The 24286-nt window shown below is 36.9% G+C and overlaps 1 protein-coding gene across 1 annotated transcript; it reads right to left on the bottom strand.

Annotated features, from left to right (window-relative positions):
* Window positions 1–9635: 9635 nt before the first annotated feature.
* LOC114557697 (myelin basic protein) lies at window positions 9636–24220 on the bottom strand. The gene is made up of 4 exons (XM_028581326.1): window positions 24126–24220; window positions 15267–15371; window positions 12398–12481; window positions 9636–9766 (listed from the first exon to the last, which is right to left on the bottom strand). Exons 1-4 carry the CDS (start codon window positions 24213–24215, stop codon window positions 9734–9736), a joined length of 312 nt encoding a protein of 103 aa, XP_028437127.1. The 5' UTR covers window positions 24216–24220; the 3' UTR covers window positions 9636–9733.
* Between the last annotated feature and the right edge of the window lie 66 nt (window positions 24221–24286).

A 24286-nucleotide genomic window follows, 5' to 3' on the forward strand; every position in this document is an offset into this window, starting at 1 on the left:
CATAGTATAGCATGTTGAATAAAGTCGAAAAAAGTTCATAGTATAGCATGTTGAAAAAAGTTGAAAAAGTTCATAGTATTGCATGTCGAAAAAAGTCATAGTATAGCATGTTGAATAAAGTCTTAAAAAAGGTAACAGTATAGCATGTTGAATAAAGTCGAAAAAAGGTCATAGTATAGCATGTCGAATAAAGTCTTGAAAAAGGTCATAGTTTAGCATGTTGAAACATCTTGAAAAAGGTATTAGTATAGCATGTTGAAAAAATTCATAGTATAGCATGTTGAATAAAGTCTAAAAAAGGTCATAGTATAGCATGTTGAGAAAGTCTAAAAAAGGTCACAGTATAGCATGTTGAGAAAAGTCATAGCATAGCATGTTGAATAAAGTCTTAAAAAAGGTCATAATATAGCATGTCAAGAAAGTCTAAAAAAGGTCAGAGTATAGCATGTTGAGAAAAGTCATAGTATAGCATGTTGAATAAAGTCTTAAAAAAGGTCATAGTATAGCATGTCGAGAAAGTCTAAAAAAGGTCAGAGTATAGCATGTTGAGAAAAGTCATAGTATAGCATGTCGAATAAAGTCTTGAAAAATGTCATAGTATAGCATGTCGAATAAAGTCTTGGAAAAGATCATAGTATAGCATGTCAAAAAAAGTCATAGTATAGCATATAGAATAAAGTCGAAAAAGGTCATTGTATAGCATGTCGAAAAAAGTCATAGTATAGCATGTTGAATAAAGTCTTAAAAAAGGTCATAGTATAGCATGTTGAATAAAGTCGAAAAAAGGTCATAGTATAGCATGTCGAATAAAGTCTTTAAAAAGGTCATAGTTTAGCATGTTGAAACATCTTGAAAAAGGTCATAGTATAGCATGTTGAATAAAGTCTAAAAAAAGGTCATAGTATAGCATGTCGAGAAAGTCTAAAAAAGGTCAGAGTATAGCATGTTGAGAAAAGTCATAGTATAGCATGTCGAATAAAGTCTTGAAAAATGTCATAGTATAGCAGGTCGAATAAAGTCTTGGAAAAGGTCATAGTATAGCATGTCAAAAAAAGTCATAGTATAGCATGTTGAATAAAGTCTTAAAAAAGGTCATAGTATAGCATGTTGAAAAAAGTTGAAAAAGGTCATAGTATTGCATGTCAAAAAAAGTCATAGTATAGCATGTTGAATGAAGTCTTACAAAAGGTCATAGTATAGCATGTTGAATAAAGTCTTAAAATAGGTCATAGTACAGCATATAGAAAAAAGTCGAAAAAGGTCATAGTATAGCATGTTGAGAAAAGTCATAGTATAGCATGTTGAATAAAGTCTTAAAAAAGGTCATAGTATAGCATGTCGAGAAAGTCTAAAAAAGGTCATAGTATAGCATGTCGAAAAAGTCATAGTATAGCATGTCGAATAAAGTCTTAAAAAAGGTCATATTATAGCATGTTGAATAAAGTCGAAAAAAGGTCATAGTATAGCATGTCGAATAAAGTCTTGAAAAAAGTCATAGTATAGCATGTCGAATAAAGTCTTAAAAAAGGTCATATTATAGCATGTTGAATAAAGTCGAAAAAAGGTCATAGTATAGCATGTTGAAAAAAGTAATAGTATAGCATGTCGAAAAAAGTCGAAAAATGGTCATAGTATAGCATGTTGAATAAAGTCTTAAAATAGGTTATAATATAGCATATAGAAAAAATTCTAAAAGAGGTCATAGTATAGCATGTTCAAGAAAGTTGAAAAAAAGGTCATTGTATAGCATGTCGATAAAGTCTAAAAAAGGTCATAATATAGCATGTTGAGAAAAGTCATAGTATAGCATGTTGAATAAAGTCTTTAAAAAAGTCATAGTATAGCATGTTGAATAAAGTCGAAAAAAGGTCATAGTATAGCATGTTGAAAAAAGTTGAAAAAGTTCATAGTATTGCATGTCGAAAAAAGTCATAGTATAGCATGTTGAATAAAGTCTTAAAAAAGGTCACAGTATAGCATGTTGAATAAAGTCGAAAAAAGGTCATAGTATAGCATGTCGAATAAAGTCTTGAAAAAGGTCATAGTTTAGCATGTTGAGAAAAGTCATAGTATAGCATGTTGAATAAAGTCTTGAAAAAGGTCATAGTATAGCATGTTGAATAAAGTCGAAAAAAGGTCATAGTATAGCATGTTGAAAAAAGTAATAGTATAGCATGTCGATAAAGGTCATAGTATAGCATGTCGAGAAAGTCTAAAAAAGGTCAGAGTATAGCATGTTGAGAAAAGTCATAGTATAGCATGTTGAAAAAAGTCTTAAAAAACGTCATAGTATAGCATGTTGAGAAAATCTAAAAAAGGTCAGAGTATAGCATGTTGAGAAAAGTCATAGTATAGCATGTTGAATAAAGTCTTAAAAAAGGTCATAGTATAGCATGTCAAGAAAGTCTAAAAAAGGTCAGAGTATAGCATGTTGAGAAAAGTCATAGTATAGCATGTCGAATAAAGTCTTGAAAAATGTCATAGTATAGCATGTCGAATAAAGTCTTGGAAAAGGTCATAGTATAGCATGTTGAAAAAAGTCGAAAAAAGGTCATAGTATAGCATGTTGAAAAAAGTTGAAAAAGGTCATAGTATTGCATGTCAAAAAAAGTCATAGTATATTATGTCGAATAAAGTCTTAAAAAAGGTCATAGTATAGCATGTTGAATAAAGTCGAAAAAAGGTCATAGTATAGCATGTCGAATAAAGTCTTAAAAAAAGTCATAGTATAGCATGTCGAATAAAGTCTTGAAAAATGTCGTAGAATAGCATTTCGAATAAAGTCTTGAAAAAGGTCATAGTATAGCATGTCGAAAAAAGTCATAGTATAGCATGTCGAATAAAGTTTTAAAAAAGGTCATAGTATAGCATGTTGAATAAAGTCGAAAAAAGGTCATAGTATAGCATGTCGAATAAATTCTTGAAAAAGGTCATAGTTTAGCATGTTGAAAAATCTTGAAAAAGGTCATAGTATAGCATGTCGAAAAAAGTCATAGTATAGCATGTCGAATAAAGTCTTAAAAAATGTCATAGTATAGCATGTTGAATAAAGTCGAAAAATGGTCATAGTATAGCATGTTGAATAAAGTCTTAAAATAGGTTATAATATAGCATATAGAAAAAATTCTAAAAGAGGTCATAGTATAGCATGTTGAGAAAAGTCATAGTATAGCATGTTGAAGAAAGTCGAAAAAAAGGTCATAGTATAGCATGTCGATAAAGTCTAAAAAAGTTCATAGTATAGCATGTTGAGAAATGTCATAGTATAGCATGTTGAATAAAGTCTTGAAAAAGGTCATAGTATAGCATATAGAATAAAGTCGAAAAAGGTCATAGTATAGCATGTTGAAAAAAGTCATAGTATAGCATGTTGAATAAAGTCTAAAAAAAGGTCACAAGTATAGCATGTCGAGAAAGTCTAAAAAAAGTCATAGCATAGCATGTCGAAAAAAGTCATAGTATAGCATGTTGAATAGTCTTAAAAAAGGTCATAGTATAGCATGTTGAATAAAGTCGAAAAAAGGTCATAGTATAGCATGTCGAAAAAAGTCATAGCATAGCATGTCGAATAATGTCTTGAAAAAGGTCATAGTTTAGCATGTTGAAAAATCTTGAAAAAGGTATTAGTATAGCATGTTGAGAAAAGTCATAGTATAGCATGTTGAATAAAGTCTTGAAAAAGGTCATAGTATAGCATATAGAATAAAGTCAAAAAAGGTCATAGTATAGCATGTTGAAAAAAGTCTAAAAAAGGTCATAGTATAGCCTGTTGAATAAAGTCTAAAAAAAGGTCATAGTATAGCATGTCGAGAAATTTTAAAAGGGGTCACAGTATAGCATGTTGAGAAAGTCTAAAAAAGGTCACAGTATAGCATGTTGAGAAAAGTCATAGCATAGCATGTTGAATAAAATCTTAAAAAAGGTCATAATATAGCATGTCGAGAAAGTCTAAAAAAGGTCAGAGTATAGCATGTTGAGAAAAGTCATAGTATAGCATGTTGAATAAAGTCTTAAAAAAGGTCATAGTATAGCATGTTGAAAAAATCTTGAAAAAGGTCATAGTATAGCATGTCGAAAAAAGTCATAGTATAGCATGTCGAATAAAGTCTTAAAAAAAGTCATAGTATAGCATGTTGAATAAAGTCGAAAAAAGGTCATAGTATTGCATGTCGAAAAAAGTCTTAAAAAAGGTCATAGTATAGCATGTTGAATAAAGTCTAAAAAAAGGTCATAGTATAGCATGTTGAATAAAGTCTTAAAAAAGGTCATAGTATAGCATGTTGAGAAAAGTCATAGTATAGCATGTTGAATAAAGTCTTAAATAGGTCATAATAGAGCATATAGAAAAAAAGTCTAAAAAAGGTCATAGTATAGCATGTTGAGAAAAGTCATAGTATAGCATGTCGAATAAAGTCTTGAAAAAGGTCATAGTATAGCATGTTGAATAAAGTCTTGAAAAAGGTCATAGTAGGGCATATAGGAAAAAGTCGAAAAAAGGTCATAGTATAGCATGTTGAGAAAAGTCATAGTATAGCATGTTGAATAAAGTCTTAAAAAAGGTCATAGTATAGCATGTTGAATAAAGTCTTAAAAAAGGTCATAGTATAGCATGTTGAGAAAGTCTAAAAAAGGTCAGAGTATAGCATGTTGAAAAAAGTCATAGTATAGCATGTCGAATAAAGTCTTAAAAAAGGTCATAGTATAGCATGTTGAATAAAGTCGAAAAATGGTCATAGTATAGCATGTTGAATAAAGCCTTAAAATAGGTTATAATATAGCATATAGAAAAAATTCTAAAAGAGGTCATAGTATAGCATGTTGAGAAAAGTCATAGTATAGCATGTTGAAGAAAGTCGAAAAAAAGGTCATAGTATAGCATGTCGATAAAGTCTAAAAAAGGTCATAGTATAGCATGTTGAGAAATGTCATAGTATAGCATGTTGAATAAAGTCTTGAAAAAGGTCATAGTATAGCATATAGAATAAAGTCGAAAAACGTCATAGTATAGCATGTTGAATAAAGTCTAAAAAAAGGTCATAGTATAGCATGTTGAGAAAGTCTAAAAAAGGTCACAGTATAGCATGTTGAATAAAGTCTTGAAAAAGGTCATAGTATAGCATGTTGAATAAAGTCTTGAAAAAGGTCATAGTATAGCATATAGAATAAAGTCGAAAAAGGTCATAGTATAGCATGTTGAAAAAAGTCATAGTATAGCATGTTGAATAAAGTCTAAAAAAAAGTCATAGTATAGCATGTTGAATAAAGTCTAAAAAAAGGTCATAGTATAGCATGTTGAGAAAGTCTAAAAAAGGTCACAGTATAGCATGTTGAATAAAGTCTTGAAAAAGGTCATAGTACAGCATGTTGAATAAAGTCTAAAAAAAGGTCATAGTATAGCATGTCGAGAAAGTCTAAAAAAAGTCATAGCATAGCATGTTGAGAAAAGTCATAGTATAGCATATAGAATAAAGTCGAAAAAGGTCATAGTATAGCATGTCGAAAAAAGTCATAGTATAGCATATAGAATAAAGTCGAAAAAGGTCATAGTATAGCATGTCGAAAAAAGTCATATTATAGCATGTCGATTAATGTCTTGAAAAAGGTCATAGTTTAATATGTTGAAAAATCTTGAAAAAGGTATTATTATAGCATGTTGAGAAAAGTCATAGTATAGCATGTTGAATAAAGTCTTGAAAAAGGTCATAGTATAGCATATAGAATAAAGTCGAAAAAGGTCATAGTATAGCATGTTGAAAAAAGTCTAAAAAAGGTTATAGTATAGCATGTTGAATAAAGTCTAAAAAAAGGTCAGAGTATAGCATGTTGAGAAAAGTCATAGTATAGCATGTTGAATAAAGTCTTGAAAAAGGTCATAGTATAGCATGTTGAAATAAATCATAGTATAGCATGTTGAATAAAGTCTTAAATAGGTCATAATATAGCATATAGAAAAAAGTCTAAAAAAGGTCTTAGTATAGAATGTTGAGAAAAGTCATAGTATAGCATGTCGAATAAAGTCTTGAAATAGGTCATAGTAAAGCATGTAGAAAAAAGTTGAAAAAGGTCATAGTATAGCATGTTGAGAAAGTCTAAAAAAGGTCAGAGTATAGCATGTTGAGAAAAGTCATAATATAGCATTTGAATAAAGTCTTGAAAAAGGTCATAGTATAGCATGTTGAAAAAAGTAGAAAAAAGTCATATTATAGCATGTTGAATAAAGTGGAAAAAATTCATAGCATAGCATGTTGAATAAAGTCTTTAAATAGGTCATAATATAGCATATAGAAAACAGTCTAAAAAAGGTTATAGTATAGCATGTTGAGAAAAGTCATAGTATAGCATGTTGAAAAAAGTTGAAAAAACTCATAGTATAGTATGTTGAATACAATTTTAAAATAGGTCATAGTAGGGCATATAGGAAAAAGTCGAAAAAAGGTCATAGTATAGCATGTCTAAAAAAGTCATAGTATAGCATGTCGACTAAATTCTTGAAAAAGGTCATAGTATAGCATGTCGAAAAAAGTCATAGTATAGCATGTTGAATAAAGTGTTAAAAATGGTCATAGTATGGCATGTTGAATAAAGTCTTAACATAGGTCATAACATAGCATATAGAAAAAAAGTCTAAAAATGTCATAGTATAGAATGTTGAGAAAAGTCATAGTATAGCATGTTCAATAAAGTCTTAAAATAGGTCATAGTATAGCATGTCGAAAAAAGTCATAGTATAGCATGTCGAGAAAGTCTAAAAAAAGGTCATAGTATAGCATGTTGAGAAAAGTCATAGTATAGCATGCCGAATAAAGTCTTAAATAGGTCATAATATAGCATATAGAAAAAGTCTAAAAAAGGTCATAGTATAGAATGTTGAGAAAAGTCATAGTATAACATGTCAAATAAAGTCTTAAAAAAGGTCATTGCATTGCGTGTTGAATAAAGTCAATAAAAGGTCATAGTATAGCATGTCTAAAAAAGTCATAGTATAGCATGTCGAGAAAGTTTAAAAAAGGTCATAGTATAGCATGTTGAATAAAGTCTTGAAAAAGGTCATAGTATAGCATGTCGAATAAAGTTGAAAAAAGTCATAGCATAGCATGTCGAAAAAAGACAGTATAGCAAGATGCTGCATTTCTACTGTTTATCTCACAACTATTGCGATAAAAGATAAAAACAGTTACAGCCGTGATAACTTTCCAGGGTTATATATGTCATGTATCAGTATTATAAACTGCTTTTTGAGCGTGTTAAAAGGCATACAGCTACTTAAACCAGCCTTGGATAAAATTTAATGTAATCATGTCTTTAAAGGGGCGCTATGCAGTTTGGGCCATTTCTTCAGTGTTTCCTCGCTTTTTGCTCGCAGGTTTCTCTATAGAGCTCCCCCTACAGCTTCGGAATAGATATTTGGCAGCTCTGATGTTTACTCGTGTCTGACTCCTCGCTCGGTCACTCTGCCGTTTCTTCTTTCTGTGTTCCTCCGACAATGCTTTCCAAGCTTTCTGCTTCTTTTTTGTCGGCTCAGCCATGATGATAGCGTGAAAAACTCCATCGCTAACCTTGTTAGCCGGTTCCTGAATGGGGGCGTGTACGTGTGCAGTGCCGTGAAGCAATTCGTTACATCACGAGACGGCCACCATTCAACCCGGAAAAAGTCATATAACCATTCCAATGACTCCCAATTAAGGGGCATAGTTCCCCTTTAAGCCTCACTGTGCTTATTTAGCAATGACATATCAGTATACTGCATTCCCTCTGATTCATGTTTCGTTCATCTTTACAAAACATGTTGGAAAAAAGTTTTTTATTTAAAGGGGGAAAAAAATGATGTTATTAAACATAACATAACTTCCTATGTGTGTGTTTTTATTCACAGCCAGCCATTGCACCTTTATCATTGCAAATCCATGCACTCATTCATGTGTGATTGTATTTGAGCCTGAATGGTGCTCTAGCTGCTTGCATGAAAAGGCTCGGAAAGCTCGGCATGAATAATGAACACCAAATAAGTAATGAATTATTGCTTTATAAAAGAAACAATGTGGCACATTTGCCTGTTGTGATGCTGTGACCTGACCCAGTAACATCATGCCTCTCCCATTCAGCTTTTTTCAAAATGAGTCAGTCATTTGCCATTGGTGGCACCACGCCAGACAAAACACACAACGCAGAAAGAGTTGGTTTTATAATTTTTATTTTTTTTATTCTCAGTTAAGTGGCTGGTCGTAACACATACAATAATGAAAAGGGATCTTTACATTCATCCACAGGATCCATTCAGAAAAAGAAAAAAAAAAATAACACCACACAGCACTCACGAGGCTCAAGCACACACAAACAGTGGGAGAGATGCTTTTTTTTTTTTTACACGTACGAGATGGATGTTTTGAACAGCACCAGTGGTAGTGCTGAGCTTTTTGTTGTTGTTGAAAACTTGCAACTTACACATTCCCAAGATACACCTTATAATGTGCCACTACAGAGTTAGTTACAGAGCACCTTTTTGAAATTGTGTTTGTGTTTTTTTGTTGTTGAAATTATCCACAAAAAGGCAACACAGCACATTGTTGTGGTAGTCAGGAGGAAAGGCACTTGTTGTTGAGCGAGGAGTTTTGGAATTTAATTTACAGTAACGCGTGCCGTGCATGAGATAGAAACAGCGAAGACGAAGGAGAAAGCTAGACTACACTAAAGCGAAGAGGAAACGTCTGAATCTGGCATCATGCTGCAAGCAACAACATCACCCTCCAAAGTCTGGCAGTTTTTAAAGGTGGAAAACTACTAAATTATTCAGTCATATATGTGGAGAGGAAAATTAGCGCATACCATTATCTCATGGACTGAAAAATAAATGATACATTAGAAATGACTTTTCTTTGAGTGACTATTGCAGAAAATAGGATTTAGACGGTTTAGGAAAGACATTTTTAACAACAAAATCCACAGCTAGCCTGAGGCCCTAATGACAAACATCACATTTAGAACGGGACACTTAAACTACAGCTAAGACACGAAGGTTGAATGAAAACACACTGTGACCAAAATGGCTCTCATGACAATGTCAAAATCTGTTAAACACAGGTTTATGTTTGGGTTCACACACAAAAAAAAAAAAAAACATTCTGAGGGAATGACAAAGACAGTGACGAGACGAGACAGAAAACCGCTCTTTTTAAAAGAAACAGAAACAACCAAACAGCCCGGGCCTTTTCATCCAATCAGCAAGCGGCAATGGCGGTCGAGTCAGTCGGACTCGCACCGGCCGTAATCCTTCACCTGCATCCAGGCGGTGCTTCAGTTCAGCCACCTTTTTTGTTAGAGGAACCATCGGAGACGTCCACAGAAACTCAAGCACGAATACAGAGAGCCATTGCGGGGGGGCGTCATTCGGGCTGCACATGTGAGCGGCTTCGGGATCAATTTCAGCAAAAAGTTCACGCTAATGATGATGACTGCACAGACTCAGCACAACGCATGCAAGGGGGTGGTGGTGGTGGTGGTGGAAGGGGGGCAACAGATTGTGTCGCTATCTACCAGCCAAAGGGTATGGGGAGGTAATAGGGGAGAAGAGGGATTTAGCGTACGTTAGAGTGTTATCAGCGGTGGAGGGGACGGTGAGTTTAAGGGGGGTGGCAAGATTTTCCTCCTTTTCTTTTTTTCCTCTTTTTCAACACTTTAGCCCTGTGATGTTGAACGTCTCCCCTCGTGCTGTTGAAAGGGGTCGTAGAGAGGGACTTCAGCGTTTGGCTGGAGAAGCACTCCTGCTTCCCTGTGGAACAGACAAGACACATGGGATGAATATGTGGAGGTGGCGGTCCATCAGGTCTGGTTCAGCATTCAAGGAAAGGTTTTCACCTCGGTGGACGGTGTTTAAAGGGATACGCCACCGATTGTTGAAATAGGGCTTATCACGGTCTCCCCTAGCTGTAGATAGGTGGGCCAACGCATTTTTTGTTCATGCATTGTTGCAGTCCGGTGCAACACCGGCAGCGGCGCCGCTAGTTAGCTTAGCGTAGTGAATGGAATCCTATGTTGCCGGTTAGCATGTTGTGAGTAAAAGTGAGCCAACAAAAGACTAAAAAAACAACCTAATTACTTGCACTGAGACAAAAAATGCGTTGGCCCACCTATCTACAGCCAGGGTAGACCGTGATGAGCCCTATTTCAACAAACGGTGGCGTATTCCTTTAAGCACGTAGGTAGAAAGCAGGTTGAGCAATCGTAGGCAATAAGTTGTCATGGAAAGATTCTTCACCATTGATGAAGGATATTATGGATCAGCAACAGCTGTCTTGGCTAACTTGTCACATCCTGTGACAAAAACAAACATCTTAAAGGCCTTTGGGAAGAACAGAAGACACATTTCGTCAGGCTTACCAGTTATTTCATCAAGCCTGGGAGTTGTAGTCACATATGATTAAATTAACTTATTTTCCAGCTTTTTAGCTGTTACAAGTTCAGCTACTGACTATTGAGACTAGGGCTTAACATGGGAGAGACAGAGTAGTCCTTTTATGTGAGAAATAAGCTGGTTAATTTGTTGTGGGCAATGTTCAGGCCTGCAATGATGCATAGTTATGGAAGGCGATAGAAAAAAAAAAAAAAATATATGAAATGTTACAGAATGACAGAAGGTAGAAATACTCAGTTCTGATTTAGTGAAAATTTGACAAATAATTTATGCTCAAAAAGTCAAACTTGGGACTTGAATTAGAATCTCATATTTTTGAATTATAATGAGTATTATTATCTGTAGCATTCCTATGCATTTTTTTTGGCAGAAATGGGCATCCACGTGGCTGATGTTGCACGTCATTTTGTAAGCAGGTCTAAAATCTTTCTTTTTATTTTTTTAAATCTACAGAAAGTGGGTTATATAAGAGGACTGGATTTGTCCTTGAGTAAAGAGAACAAAATAGTTGAACAGTTGAATAGGAAATCAGGTTAATAGTGATAGTGTGATGTTACCGAGTCGACACTAATTAGCCGTATCAGAAAGGTTTAAAACGAGCGTCCCAGATGCCTGTCATCTCCGGAGCTGTTTACTCTCTTGTAAGTTAAGTGACAAACAATTCAGCCACTACAGATGAGGATGCAGCCCTGGGGAAATTTGGATTTCTCTCCAGCTTCAGTAATTACGAGACTAAGTAATCTAAGGTACAGTGAGCGAGGCTATCTAATTAAAACCTGACAGGGGAAAACTGGCAGAGCACGAAAGCCGACACTCCTTTTCGTGACTTATGAAAACAAATCAACTAATAAGAGGCCTCTGTGGTAATTGAAGAGTCGGTAAAAACAGTATCAGATTGAATGTCCAGAAACTTTCCCACGTTAAAACTTCAGTTCACTGAGTCATACCAGGAGCACGGAGTCATAACGTCCATCTGTGCTCAGAGTAGGTTTGACATTTCCTGTTCAGAAGCTTTTTAGCGAGCAAAACGGGGTTATCAACCTGTTCAGTGCAGTTATTTTCAAACTAGCCTATGTAATGAATTTTTGTCCATAAAGCCAATGACTCCACCTTCCACCTTTTGTTTTCAGCAGTTTCAAGCACATTCATACACCGATTTCAACCTGCCTGTGTATTAACAGTTGGTATGCTTTATAGCATAGGCTACAGTAAAATCAACGAATGTGGGTTTAAATGAAGTGTTTTAACATAATGGACTACATTTTAACATGCATTCACTTTTACCACGTGGGGGCAGCACAACAAGCTGTAAACACATCTTAGTAAGTGCTTTATTACAAGCTTTAAAACTGTAGTAACAATAGCTTTTATTTAGATAATACATTACTGGCCACTGAATGATAGCTTTTTCAGGTAGTGTATACTGTGTGTTTTATATTTTGCTAACATTTGTGCGCAGTGAGTCCTCCAAAGCACCTGAAGCAGTCAGGCGTGCTTGGCAAGTGAATGATGATATTGCATAATAGTGTTAAATTATACATTGTGCATAAGCAACCCACTCCCTCCCTGTAAAGCAGTTACAGTATGTTAGCCATATAGCCCCGCTGGAACCCTTTTCAGAACTGGATCTAGCATCTTCGGCATGATTATATCCACGCTGGCATGAAGCTTGTAGCGTACACCACGATCAACCCTGTGTCTGAAAGCCTTTTATTATTCGGCTGCTGTTGCCGAGGTAATGAGATTAGGATGTCTTCTCAGCATATCAATGTTTTACAAATGCGGAGGGAGTTAAACTCAAGTATCCTTCCGATACAAATCAGTTACTCACTCCGCTGCTGATATCATCACTGAGGCAGAAAAGAGAACAGGGGCAAGAAAGTGGTTAGGGAGATATTTCTTTTTCCATGCAATTTCGCTCTCAGGAAGGAGAAGTAATGTAGAAAAGCTACTGGGAAATAACTTGGAAAGTCTTTGACAAGTTTTTACCATTTTGAAGATCCTAGTCAGGGAGCCTTTGCCGTCCCCTGCACTGGCCTTCTTGGCTTTAGCAGACTGTGACTTCTGGTCGCCCTGCCAGAGAGAGAGAGAGACAAAAAAGGAGTCAGTGTGTTAAAAGACCTTTTTACAGAAAGACCCAGATCCCATTTTCAGAGAGTAAGGTGAGAAGAGAATGTAAAACACAAGACCTTCTTCTCCGGGGGTGTCTTCGGGAGTGAGTCACCGATGTGTGCTCGACAAAAGCTAGATATCGATTGCAATGCAATCCCATTTTGCCCTACTTTTTTTTTACAGTATTATTGTTTTGCATTTCTGGAAAAGTTTTCAACCAATGATTCCGTGTGAATTATGAAGCAGCAACGTTTATGAATAGGATATGAATATGTGAAAGGGAAACGTTTTCTGCTTGCATATTTTGTTGAGAAATTGAATCCATCCAACATTTTCTTAATTTTCTGAATACATAGACGCGTCTCACTTTTGCCCATATGACAGTCATCTGGTACCTGCATAGCACAGTAACAGGACCACGTGCTGACATGACAGCATACGCTAATCCGCTCTTGACGAGTGCTTTCAGTTAACTGATTTATTCACTTCCTCACGCACTGGGTGCAATGAACCAAATTGATTTTATTTTGGAAACATTTCAAGACTCTTGGATGAAATACCTTGCATGGTTATAAAGCTTCATCCTTTCAAGTGGAAAAAAAACAGAGTTGTGGCTGTCCGATCTAATTTGCATGAACTGCATGTTCTGGTTTTAAGGTTCATTCCCTTAGAAAAACCCTTAGCGACTGTACGTTTATTATTGTATTGGAGTGGTAACGGGGGCTGAATCATTTCTGCAACAACATGTCCAAATAATAGAAATTGGTGTGTGAAATTGGTTTAATTGTGTATCCCCCTTTTATTTTTAAACTACAATATCTTCATGGAACGTCTAATTTAATAGTATGCACTAATAAAACCCAGATGCAGAAACAGAGCTGTTGTCCTCTGCATATGGCAAAGTGCATCCTTATGAACCGTGGCACAGGTGAAAGGTATCGTTTTGTTGTAACTATTTTTGTCACTAATGACTATATTGGAAAGGAAGGCTGAAATAAAATATAAGGACAAGAAAAAACAAAAAAAGTTTCTCAGTTTCTCTTCTGCTTTTGTCTTTCCTGCCTTCACCCCAACGATTACATTAAAGCAAATCTTTTCTCCCCCTATCCTGCCCAAACAATTTTCATACAGTCTCTTAGGAGAGTCTCCTTTGTCTGAGCACACACACACACACACACACACACACACACACACACTCGAACACACAGGCATGAGGGCCCTAAATTAAGTGCTGATAGTGATCGCCAAATGAAGCAAAACAAAGCCTCGCTGCAGCCAGCCACTGAAGATTGAAATGAAACTAGGCAAATGAAGAGCAAAATGAGGTGTTGTGTGTGTGTTATCGTGAATATACAATGCACGCACATCATATGGATAGGTCAGGCTGCAAAGCTACAAAATGGGTATGATGTCTTTGAAAATGGACTTAAGTTTAAGCGTTATCACTGATGTATGGACAGATTACGACAGCTAAAATGGTTGATGGAGACTAAATGGAAATAGAGCCACAGGCGTCACACTCGAAGCCTGTTTGACAAGATGACCTCACTTGCCCCCTTGGGTTTAATTAGGCATGATACGTCCGCGTTTTAGCTGTTTGTTTTTTTTGTAAACCACCTACCAGGCCCATCTTGGCTGCTAGTCCTCTCCACTGGACGTGTAGAAAAACAAGAGACAAGGAAAAGAGGTAAAAGGGAGAGGGGACAAATAGAAATGTGTCTTACTCAGCGCAAAGGCAGGATGGGAAGGAGAGGAGGCAGGTAGGAGGGTCCGTCCGGGGGGGAAATCACAGGGTCACAGGGGGGCAGGAGCAGATGAGGAACGGAGGGAAGGGGAGCAGATATGTTGGGGGAAGGAGAGAGGAGCGAGGCAGATGCTCACATTGGAAAGAGCACAAATGTTGTCACATTCAGCAGCAACAAAGCCAAAGACATACAGCATGCAGAAAATAAAGTATAGGATACACCTCCAGTGAAAAGTTTAAAATGAATTGTGTTATAATAATTTGTATGTTGCATGTGCGTTCGTCAGACTTCATCCAAATGTTGCTGCTTTTGTGCACTTATGTTTGCAAATTTGCAAATTTGCAGTGCATGGGTTTCAAATGAAATGGCCCACTACTTAATATTTACTAAAATCATATAAGGTCTGGTTACTGTCATCCACATCCAATGTGATAATAATTAAGGAAGTCCTTTATCTAATTTGATTGCAACACTGTGATCAAACTTTAGTGTGCAGTGGGATATGTACTGTCTTTCCTTAGAGAGTTTTAGTAATCTAAATAATGTCGCATAGAATATTAATTATATATACTGTTTTCTACACATTTTAAGTTTTAGTATCACATCTCCACACACATCTCAGTGTTGTACATATTACAGTAATTACACTAAAGGTACACTCCTTGACTGTCTCTTCCAAATGTATCTGTATATATCTCTACTGGCAGCATTGACAATATTGGTCTACTAGTTTTGTATTTCACGTGTGAGTGTAAATTTGAACTTGAATAGTAGCAACATAAAGCAGACTCACCCTAGACTTGGGAGGGGCAGGGGACACCTGAAGAGGAGTTAATCACAGAAAGTATAAGAGATTTGACAGAGTTTGTGAGAGATCAGAGAAAGTAAAAGAGGAGCGAGGAGACAGACACGGAGGGAGCACTGGAAGGAAACAGGGATGGTGGCAAACAGACTTCTACTCCTAGATACTGTACGACGGGTGCATTATTTGTATTACTCACGATCGTGCGGAAGAAGTGGACCACGGCGTTCTCTGCTCCGTGCTTACGTGGGGCAGTCGCAGAGGCTTTCTGAGGGCCTGGAGAGAGAGCACCTCGGAAAGATCCCTGGGAAGGAAAAGAGAAAAGGAAAGAAAGGAATAATTGCCCTACATGTTAAATACATGTATGCTTATGCACTTAATGACTTGACCTCAAACTCTCGAGAGTTAGATGCTCAAATACAGTTTCACAAGGATTTTCTGAAAACCGTAGTAATGAATGCAAGATTAATAGGTGAAGATAGCACTTAAATTCTTCAGAAAAAAGTGGAACCCTTCTCTTGGGATTACATGAGTGAATACTTAAACTAATACAAAACATTCTGTAGGCTGTCCTGTTGCTTGTCCCACTTACCTGTTGAACGATGAGAACAAAAACACCAAATTACAACATTTTTCACATTTTAATGGAATTGTTGACAGTTTACAAAAACATAGCCATAGCACCGAAGGAGTTGGCTGATGGGAGACAGCCGCAGCTCAAAATCGTAGCATAAAACAGGGTGACTTACCTGAAATATGAATAATAATTTAGTTTGAATCTAATTTTCAATTAACCTGTAGACTATGTAACGTCATTGTTATATATATAATGCATGTGGCCTACCATCACTCAAGACAATGGATGCTAGTTACAAATGGGGATTTAATATCTGTATCACAGAATGCTGCAATATACAAAAAATGTTTTCACATTGAATTTGTATATAAAAAGGAAATATTTCCTGTTGGGTATCGGGATATTCAACATGTAGGGATACTTTTGGGTGAATTGAAATATGAATATGAATGTACAGCTAAGCCATGCTCAGAAACTTGATTAATTTTAATGTTTTTTTTCCATTGGACATTGGCATCTGGAACATCTGTTTCAACACCTGTACATTTCTTACATACCTACTGCGCTGTATTAAGGTGGGAACGTCTTTACCCTTAAAACCTGCTGCATAGTCAGACGTGTCCGGTGCGTTGCAGAAACCCCTGCATATGAATATATTTTCATCAGCGCTGCTGAGTCTTCTTAGCGAAACGACTCTTGATGACTTCCATTCAGCCACAGCTAGTCATCCAACCAGCAGCATTATTAGCGGCCTCACGGCACAGACAACTCCCACCTCATTAACCCTGATCCCAACCCCGGCAACAACCTTTGGCCACAAGTCATTCAAAACAAAGAGCTGTTGAGGAACGCCAGTATGTTCGTGTCAATGACTTGATCTCAACAAAAGAAGACTAATTATCATCCCGAAGAACAAATCGATGCAGCCGAGTTCTTCAAAGTCAGACTGTACAAAGAGTATGTCAAGAAGACTGTCTAATAAGGTTGATATCCTCTGACTTTTAGGCCTGAGGAAGAAAAAAAAAACACTGGTACGTTAATCCTCTGTTAAGTTATGCAAACAGCACAGATACATAAAAGGTGAACAGCATAATTCCTCTAATACCGAATGCCATCAACAACATGCAGAAAAAAGAAGAAAAAAAACTCCACTCCGCCCACAAGGATATGTTCAGTCTTTTCAGTTAATGCTTCCTTGTTCATCCCTTTCTCTGACCCCATTAATGGAACAGGAACGTGTGTGTGTGTTCATGTGTGTGTGTGTGTGTGTGTGGGAGCTGTTGATGATTCACATCCATCTCACATCAAAGAACCTTAATGTAACCAAAAGGGGGGTGGGGGTGGGGGTAACTCACCGCCACCACCATTTACACAATATGATAGATATGCTGTTAGATTATATGTCACATTTACTGTCTTTTATGGCTTTTGTGAAAATGGACCAACCAACAATTAGATCAAAACAGTGTAGGGGGAAAATGAAAGGTTTCTACCTGGGGCACAATCTGCCCAAATGGATATCTAAACAATGTAAAGAGGTTTGTGCCATTTGGAAAAAAACAACAGTACAGTGTGTATAAAAAAAACCCACTATTTAAACTATTTGAATAGGAGCAAATCTAGCCTGTTGTAGGCATCAGCATGTGTATTCTAGCTCTGTAGCTCCCCCCTTTGCCTCAATTTCCATAGTGACCCCTTAATGATGTCCTCTTGAATAAGTGTGTGTGTCTCTTTGTGTGTCTTGTTTCTGTCATGATGTAAACGTGGGCAGAAATGAAAAGGAGGGGAGAAAATAGAGCATCTTTTGTGGCTGCTGCTGCTGCTCCTTTGTTTGGGAAAAGGAAGAGATGGGAGAGGAAATAATAGATAAAAAAAATGCTGTATGAATCCTGCTGGTACGGTTTCAATTTCCGTCAGTTTTCCTTTTGATGTGAATGACTCTCGCTGAATTGTTTCTCTTCTCCCATTTCTTCTCCTGTCTTTAAAAAAACATTTTCTGTCTTTATTTATCTATTTGAAAAAGCTAAAAAAAATAAAAATAAAATAAATAAATAACGGGATGGATCATTTCATGCCTCTACAGTAAATGCAAATGAGGTTTCCATTAACTCCTGGCATGCTGTTCATGATGATGGAGACATTTAAATCATGCGTAGTGACACTGAGGCATTCATCCAAGTCTGAGCTGCTATTAAGAGACGTTTTATGCTGCTAAAAGTAAAAAAAAATAAAGAAAAGAAAAAGAAAAGTGAATTAAAAGTTGTTTTGGTAGATGTTGAGGATATTACGCCTCCGCTGTGAAGCTTTTCAAACTTCCTCTCAAACTTTCTATTCAGTAGTGTCTTTGGAAAGACCAAGGTTGCAATCACTGATCCCTGCTTGATGTCTGAATATGTTCAGATGTGTGTAGGTGTGTGTGTCATGAGAGAGAGAGAGTGAAAAGAGAGACAGACAAAGAGAGAGACAAATAGCTCATCTGCCAATTTACAAACAGTTTGTATCATGACACTTTTCCGTTGGATTTCCAGTTGATGGTTTTTAATTTTCAGTTTTTTGGTACTCTGGTGCTCATGCTAAGCTATTCAGTTCTTATTCTTATTATTATACCAAGAAATATTTATTGCAAGTGAATTAATAGTTGGTTCCTGGATTTCCTGAAGTTACTATAGGTTGAATTAAAGTTGTTTAAGGAGGCAGATATACATGTCTTTAAAGGAATAGTTCAACATTCAAAGAAATAAGCTGTTAGTTGTTTTTTTTTGATAAGACAATCAATATCACATATCCTATAACTGTCCAATAAATATGGCTATAATATAGCTTTTCAGGCAGGAAAATGTTAGCTTAGCTTAGAATAAAGAACATGGGGAAACAGCTAGCTGGCTCTGTCCAAAGGTAAAGAAAAAAAAGACAAGCAGCCGTGCTAGCGTCTCCGTGAGGCTGTACTTAGACACAGCCGTGCTTTGAGCTACATGTTCACAATGATGAGTCTAACTTGCTGATATTCAGCAGGTAGAATGTTTACCGTGTTAACCATGCTAGCATGCTAATATTTTTGAATTAGGACAATGTACAACCGAAGCTGATGGGAATGCCTTTAGTTTTGCAGGTAGGCCTGTGTTACATTTTTGATGGTGTGTTACATGAAAAGTAAGGGGATCACTAGTGATTACAATTGATCCTGTTGGGAACATGATTGTACCAAATTTCATGAAAATCTATCCTACATTTCTCTCATAACCACAAATGTATATTTCATTGCGTGGCTACAGAAAAGAAAAAACAAAAAAATCACAAAAGTTATTAGGATTTATCCTTTGGGGATCATTCACACTTCACCAAATCCCATGTCAATCCATCCAGTATGGTAGTTGATGAGATCTTTCAGTTTGGGCCAAAGAGCTAGAGCAATCCACTGACTGACATTGGCATCCCTACAGCCAGATGGTTAGCTCAAAGTCAGTCTACAACCCTAAAGCTCATAAAGTAAAATGTTATATCGTTTGTTAAATTCATCTAAAACATGATAATAAGTGAGCCAGGCTAGCTGTTTCCCCGTTTCTAGGCTTTATGACTGGTTCCAGCTTTATAATAATCAGATTAGCCATGAGCTTGGTATTAATTTTGTCATCTAACTCTGCAATAAAGTGATTAAGTGCTTTCCAAAATGAACTGCTGATTCGTATCTCTGCAAGTAAGCTGAGCAGCTCTCGTTTCTGCTGTCACTCTTGCAGTGTATTGCAGATACACCCACGGGTGAAAAGAGGAAAGTGAGAAATCAGGATTCAGGACACAGATTGAGCTACAAGGTCCCAGTGCCCTGTAGTTTTTAATAAAGAGCAGGCTAATGATCACAACTGCCTCCTCTGAGGTTAGGGGTTACAGCCTGGCCAGGAATCTGAATCATTATGGATGATGCTTAATAATTCATCCTGAGCAGTGAGGACTTGGAGATTCTTCCTCATTGGTGAGTATCTTCATGGGTCATTATTATAAAACATACCAACTAGCTTCGCTCAAATTCACACTGTCCAAAATTAGAGACTTGCTTTTAACATTCATCAAGAATTGCGTTGAGATATCTGCAGCTCATTTTCAAGACACCAGGTAGTTGCACTCTTTCAGATTCGTGAACTGAGGGAGCGCGCGGGCCAATCGATCTGGCTGACAAACGCAGCAGTTTGTCTGTTGGTGGAGATACACAAACATGGCAGCCGCAGCTCGCCGTTCCCTTCGGAAGGCAATCAGGCCTTGTGACTCGCAAGATCAATGGCAAATAACAAGGATTCTAACTAAGCCATAACTTGCGCTGGAAAAAGAAAAAAAATTATTTTCTTCGGGACTGCATAGAAATAATTAGGGGGGAGGGGAGTTTAGAAAACGGGGAGGGTGATGTATCTTTACTTTTTGCTGCAGGGAAGGAAGTCTATTTTTTGCCATCAGTTTGGCAACTCAGTTGTCTTTAACAAATTAAGGTTAATTAAGTAAATCTTAAATTATTTGTGCACTTTTAGTTATTAACAGCAAAATGACTTAAATGTAGTATTTACTTTGAAATATCGAAAGGGAGGCTGTTGTAAATTTTAAGAGGAAAGTCCAAAAAAAAAAAAATACAATAATGCTGGAGAATAAGGCTGTCCTTAAAAAAATAAAAAATAAAATGTTATGTTTAGCAACCCTCGGCCCCAAATAATTTTCATACGTTCCATAAAGTCTAATTTGGTTAAATTTATTTGCTGAGTAGCACATAACCAAATCCTACAAATGAAATGCTTGAGCAATATTTGCCCATTTCATTTCTTTTTTCATGTGTGACCGATAAAGCAATACTGCTGTAAATTCTGCAGTATCAATCATTTGCAGCTTGTGTTTTAATGCCAAAATCCTAGACAGTGTTTGTTTTCATTGTGCGATCATTTCCCGCGCCAGGCTGCACTTGTGAATACAAACACAAGTTTTACCATCTTAAATATAAATCCAAAAGGTTTCCTTTTATAAAACTGGTGAACCATGCTGCGGTTCGTGAAATGCAAAAACTATTTCAATTTACGCACATCTCCAGGAAGCAAGAACAACCAGCTTGTGGTAGACAAACCACAGAGTGAGAGGTGTTCTATTCTGTCTTCTATCCATTTCATCTTCAGGCTCACACAAACAAGTCAAGCCAGTCATCCATTACTCAGTACTGTCAGAGTGAAGATAACCAGTAGCTCTGCTTTCCATTAAACCTTCTCTGATAATTTATTTTGTTTTGCAGTATGTTCGTGTGGTTGATTGACTGAACTCTGGAATATATGAATCAGCCTTGAAGACTTTAATCTTAAAAGGTTGAGACTTCAGGGGGAACCAAAGCTCGCTGGATAAATGCTTTCAAGTTTTCTCCATTCTTTGGCGCTTGCGGCTATTCTAAGAAAGAGGAATTGCAACGCCCCTTCAGACGAGCTGGCTGCTGTTAGCGGAGCAGTTAAAACAATGTATGATGCTGTTTTTACCACAGAAGAAGAACCAAAAGAGAGACATCGAGCATTAAAACAAAACAAAGGGAGCGCTGTGGGTGTTGTTAAAGAGTTTTAATCAAGCAATAATCCAAAAAGCTGAGAACAGGATCGGGTTAGGAACAGGTCACCGGTCACAACAGATACAAACGCTTACAAGTATCCAGTGCAAAAGTTGAAGGCGTTACAAAGCAGGGATCAGCAGCGATTCACTGCTGGACACGTGAACCTGAGGTGAGCAGACTGATGTGAGAGGTGGGGGGAGCACCGCCGACGCCCCCCCTCTTCATCCAAGACACTGGGGTTAGAGAACAGTATGACTTTTGGTTGTGACTGTGAGCTGCTGAAGCCTGATTCATTTGCAGTAATTACTCTTGTGTGTTGCATTATGACTGATTCTGTCTGCCATTTAACAAATTAATATGCAAATTACAAATATGCTCTCGCTTTTTTGTCCATGAGTCTATATTTTTTTTGCTTGAATAGCTAATGTTCATGCAAAGTTAATTTCCACCCCCAATTAGCACATCATTATGCCTGCAATTTGAAATGATCAAACAGCCGTTAGCATTCAAATGCGGATTTTTCATCATGAAGTGTTTCATGTCCTCAGACTGGAGTTTTGGTGCCATCTCGACAACGTATGGAACATCTCCCTCGTGCTGCTGTCTTAACATTTTATCTCAGGCTTGGATTAAAAGTTATGTAAATGAATCAGACAAAAGGACATGAAAAGCACAAGGGATCAGTTTTGTAAAATGTCTCCACACCTGCCACATGTTAAAACAATTCAGCATTACTCAAATAAGCATGCATACTGAAGATGCAACAGAAAACACAGACACAATCTTTCCCTAAGAATACTGTAGCCTACAAGTCAAAGTATACATTAAGAACATCTGTAGAGAATCTGTGCACGCAGACAGGCAGGGATGGATCAGAAAGGAAGTGGAAACACATCGGTCTCCATGATGAATATTTGCTGGAAAAATACGTTTGCAGCAGAAAGTTTTGCTAGAGGCAACGGAGGTGGGGCGGACCTGTCTAACACTCATCAGTTGAAGGCAAACCCTTGGTGAATACATAAATACATATTTGTACAACTTTGTTTTGAGTAAACCTGTCATCAATATGGAGTGCAATGTACAATTATATGGGATAAAGAATAAGAACATCAAAGAAATACTGCAGCTAAGTGGTCACTAGCCTAATGTTGAATGAAAGCTTCACACTTTGTTCTGGTGACATTTTTCCCTGAACATTTCATTGGTTACATTTTACAAATGCAAACCACTATCTGATCAGTAGGTTAAAGCAAAGATTTGTAGCATACTCTATATATATATATATGTATATATGTATATATATATACACACATATTTTTTTATCCTGAATCCTACACCAAACACCTTCAAATAGTTACATAAGGCGTGGGGGGAAATGCATATTCTCATGGTTTTAAGTTATTTATTTGCTATTTCCCTGCCAAACCTGCTGATTAGCGCTCTGCAGGTTTAGAAAAGCTGGACAGAAAAAAATATATATATATATTTTGTCCACAGGCTTTAGTTTGCTGTACCGTAGCTCTCCTTTCAAGCAGTCATCAGTAATGTCCATGTTTTAAGACAGCAGTCACAATGAGCAGACTCATGATGGAACATACATAGCAGCGGTTCCATTTCCTCTTTTCTGAGAGCACTACAAGAGGCTTTGGGATTTAGCTCCAGCATGTCGCGGTAGTGTTGTCAGGATAACCAAAATTTCGATCCTCGACACTTTTTTTTAAAACCACATTTGGTGCAGAAGATGAAAGCCACTTTCATCGCCGCCTCCAGAGGGAATCACTGAGTGCACAGACTGAAAAGGAGTGGAACCAGCGGAGCTGCAGTCTGGTTCTTAATGGCTGTGGCTACAGTGCCAAGCAGCCCTTCCTGTCTGGAAGTGGATCCCAGTCACAAATGGAACTTTCCATACCACAGCAAATACGGACACTAAACCAACATAAAAAACCTCTTCTTTTCGACAAAGTCGCCCTGATCAGTAAGTTTTTACAAAGTACTAATGGTCAAAATGATGGTATCCTGACAACACTATAAAAAGCCATTAAAAAGCAATGCAGGCTCAAATGCCTCATAATCCCTTGTCTGCAACACAAGATACGCCTGTTCTTACTTTATAGAATGCTCCTGTATATATTCCCAAACAGGGGATGATAATATGCTCCTACTCTAATACACATCACTGTATGTTAATATACATCTTATATCTCTTTGATCATTTATAGCATAATGTGATCGTTAACTTTAAAAGTGACTTAGCTGACTGCTGAACCGTGCAAGCAGTGGTAAAGTACCTCCCTGTGGCTGACAAAAATGAACCTAGAGACAGAGACATCAAGGAGATCAACTCTCTACAAAAGGAGCTGTATGAACTCTTTGCAGAGTAGCTAATGCCTTTACAAAAGCCAAAATAATGTACATCATTATCATTATGTTTGACATTCTAATAAAATAAAAAAAAACTGCAAACTGGCAGCAAACAATTCCACCAAATCACACCAACAACAAGATAGATTACATTTAACTGAAGAGAAAAGAAAATGTTACTAATGTCAGTACCATTCAAATAAAAGAAAGAAAACACGGAACAATATAGAAATGTAGCCTTAAATGATTCAAGAATCAGAACTCTTAGTAATAAAAAAAATAAAATAATTGAAAATCAAACAAACCCCACCCAAAGTCATTATCAAGCGTTGATTCATAACCTATAAGCCAGTTAAGGTGAATCATAGGACAATGACTTTGGTTCACCAATAAAACCAACAGTAAAACAAAGCACAAAAATGTATATGACAAGTATGTCCTAACCGACGAGATCTGTTAAAGAATCAGAAGTAAAATGTGGTTTTGGGAGTAAATCAGCAGAATAAACAAATACATGAGAAGTGTCGAGTTTTCACCCTCGACTCTCCCCGCTTCCTCACCTTGCTCTTCCTCTTCTTGTCCCCTTCAAAGAACTTCCCAATCTGATCCAGGAGGCCGGGGCTCTTCTTCCTGCTGCCTGCGGATGCCATGGCTGTAGTAGTGGATGGTAGTATATTTGTATTTGTCAAATGTGGGGCTCTTGTCTCTCTCGTATATATGA

Source organism: Perca flavescens, chromosome 6 (assembly GCF_004354835.1).
Source record: "Perca flavescens isolate YP-PL-M2 chromosome 6, PFLA_1.0, whole genome shotgun sequence".
NCBI classification, from domain to species: Eukaryota; Metazoa; Chordata; class Actinopteri; order Perciformes; family Percidae; genus Perca; species Perca flavescens.

Bases quoted from the DNA above. Each gene is read 5' to 3' on its own strand.
- LOC114557697 (XM_028581326.1), bottom strand. From the start codon at position 24,215: ATGGCATCCGCAGGCAGCAGGAAGAAGAGCCCCGGCCTCCTGGATCAG. The intron at 12,482-15,266 runs GTGAGTAATACA...TCTCTCTGGCAG, and splicing joins TCCACTTCTTCCGCACGATC to GGCGACCAGAAGTCACAGTC. The intron at 9,767-12,397 runs GTAAAAACTTGT...TCTGTTCCACAG, and splicing joins TGACTAGGATCTTCAAAATG to GGAAGCAGGAGTGCTTCTCC.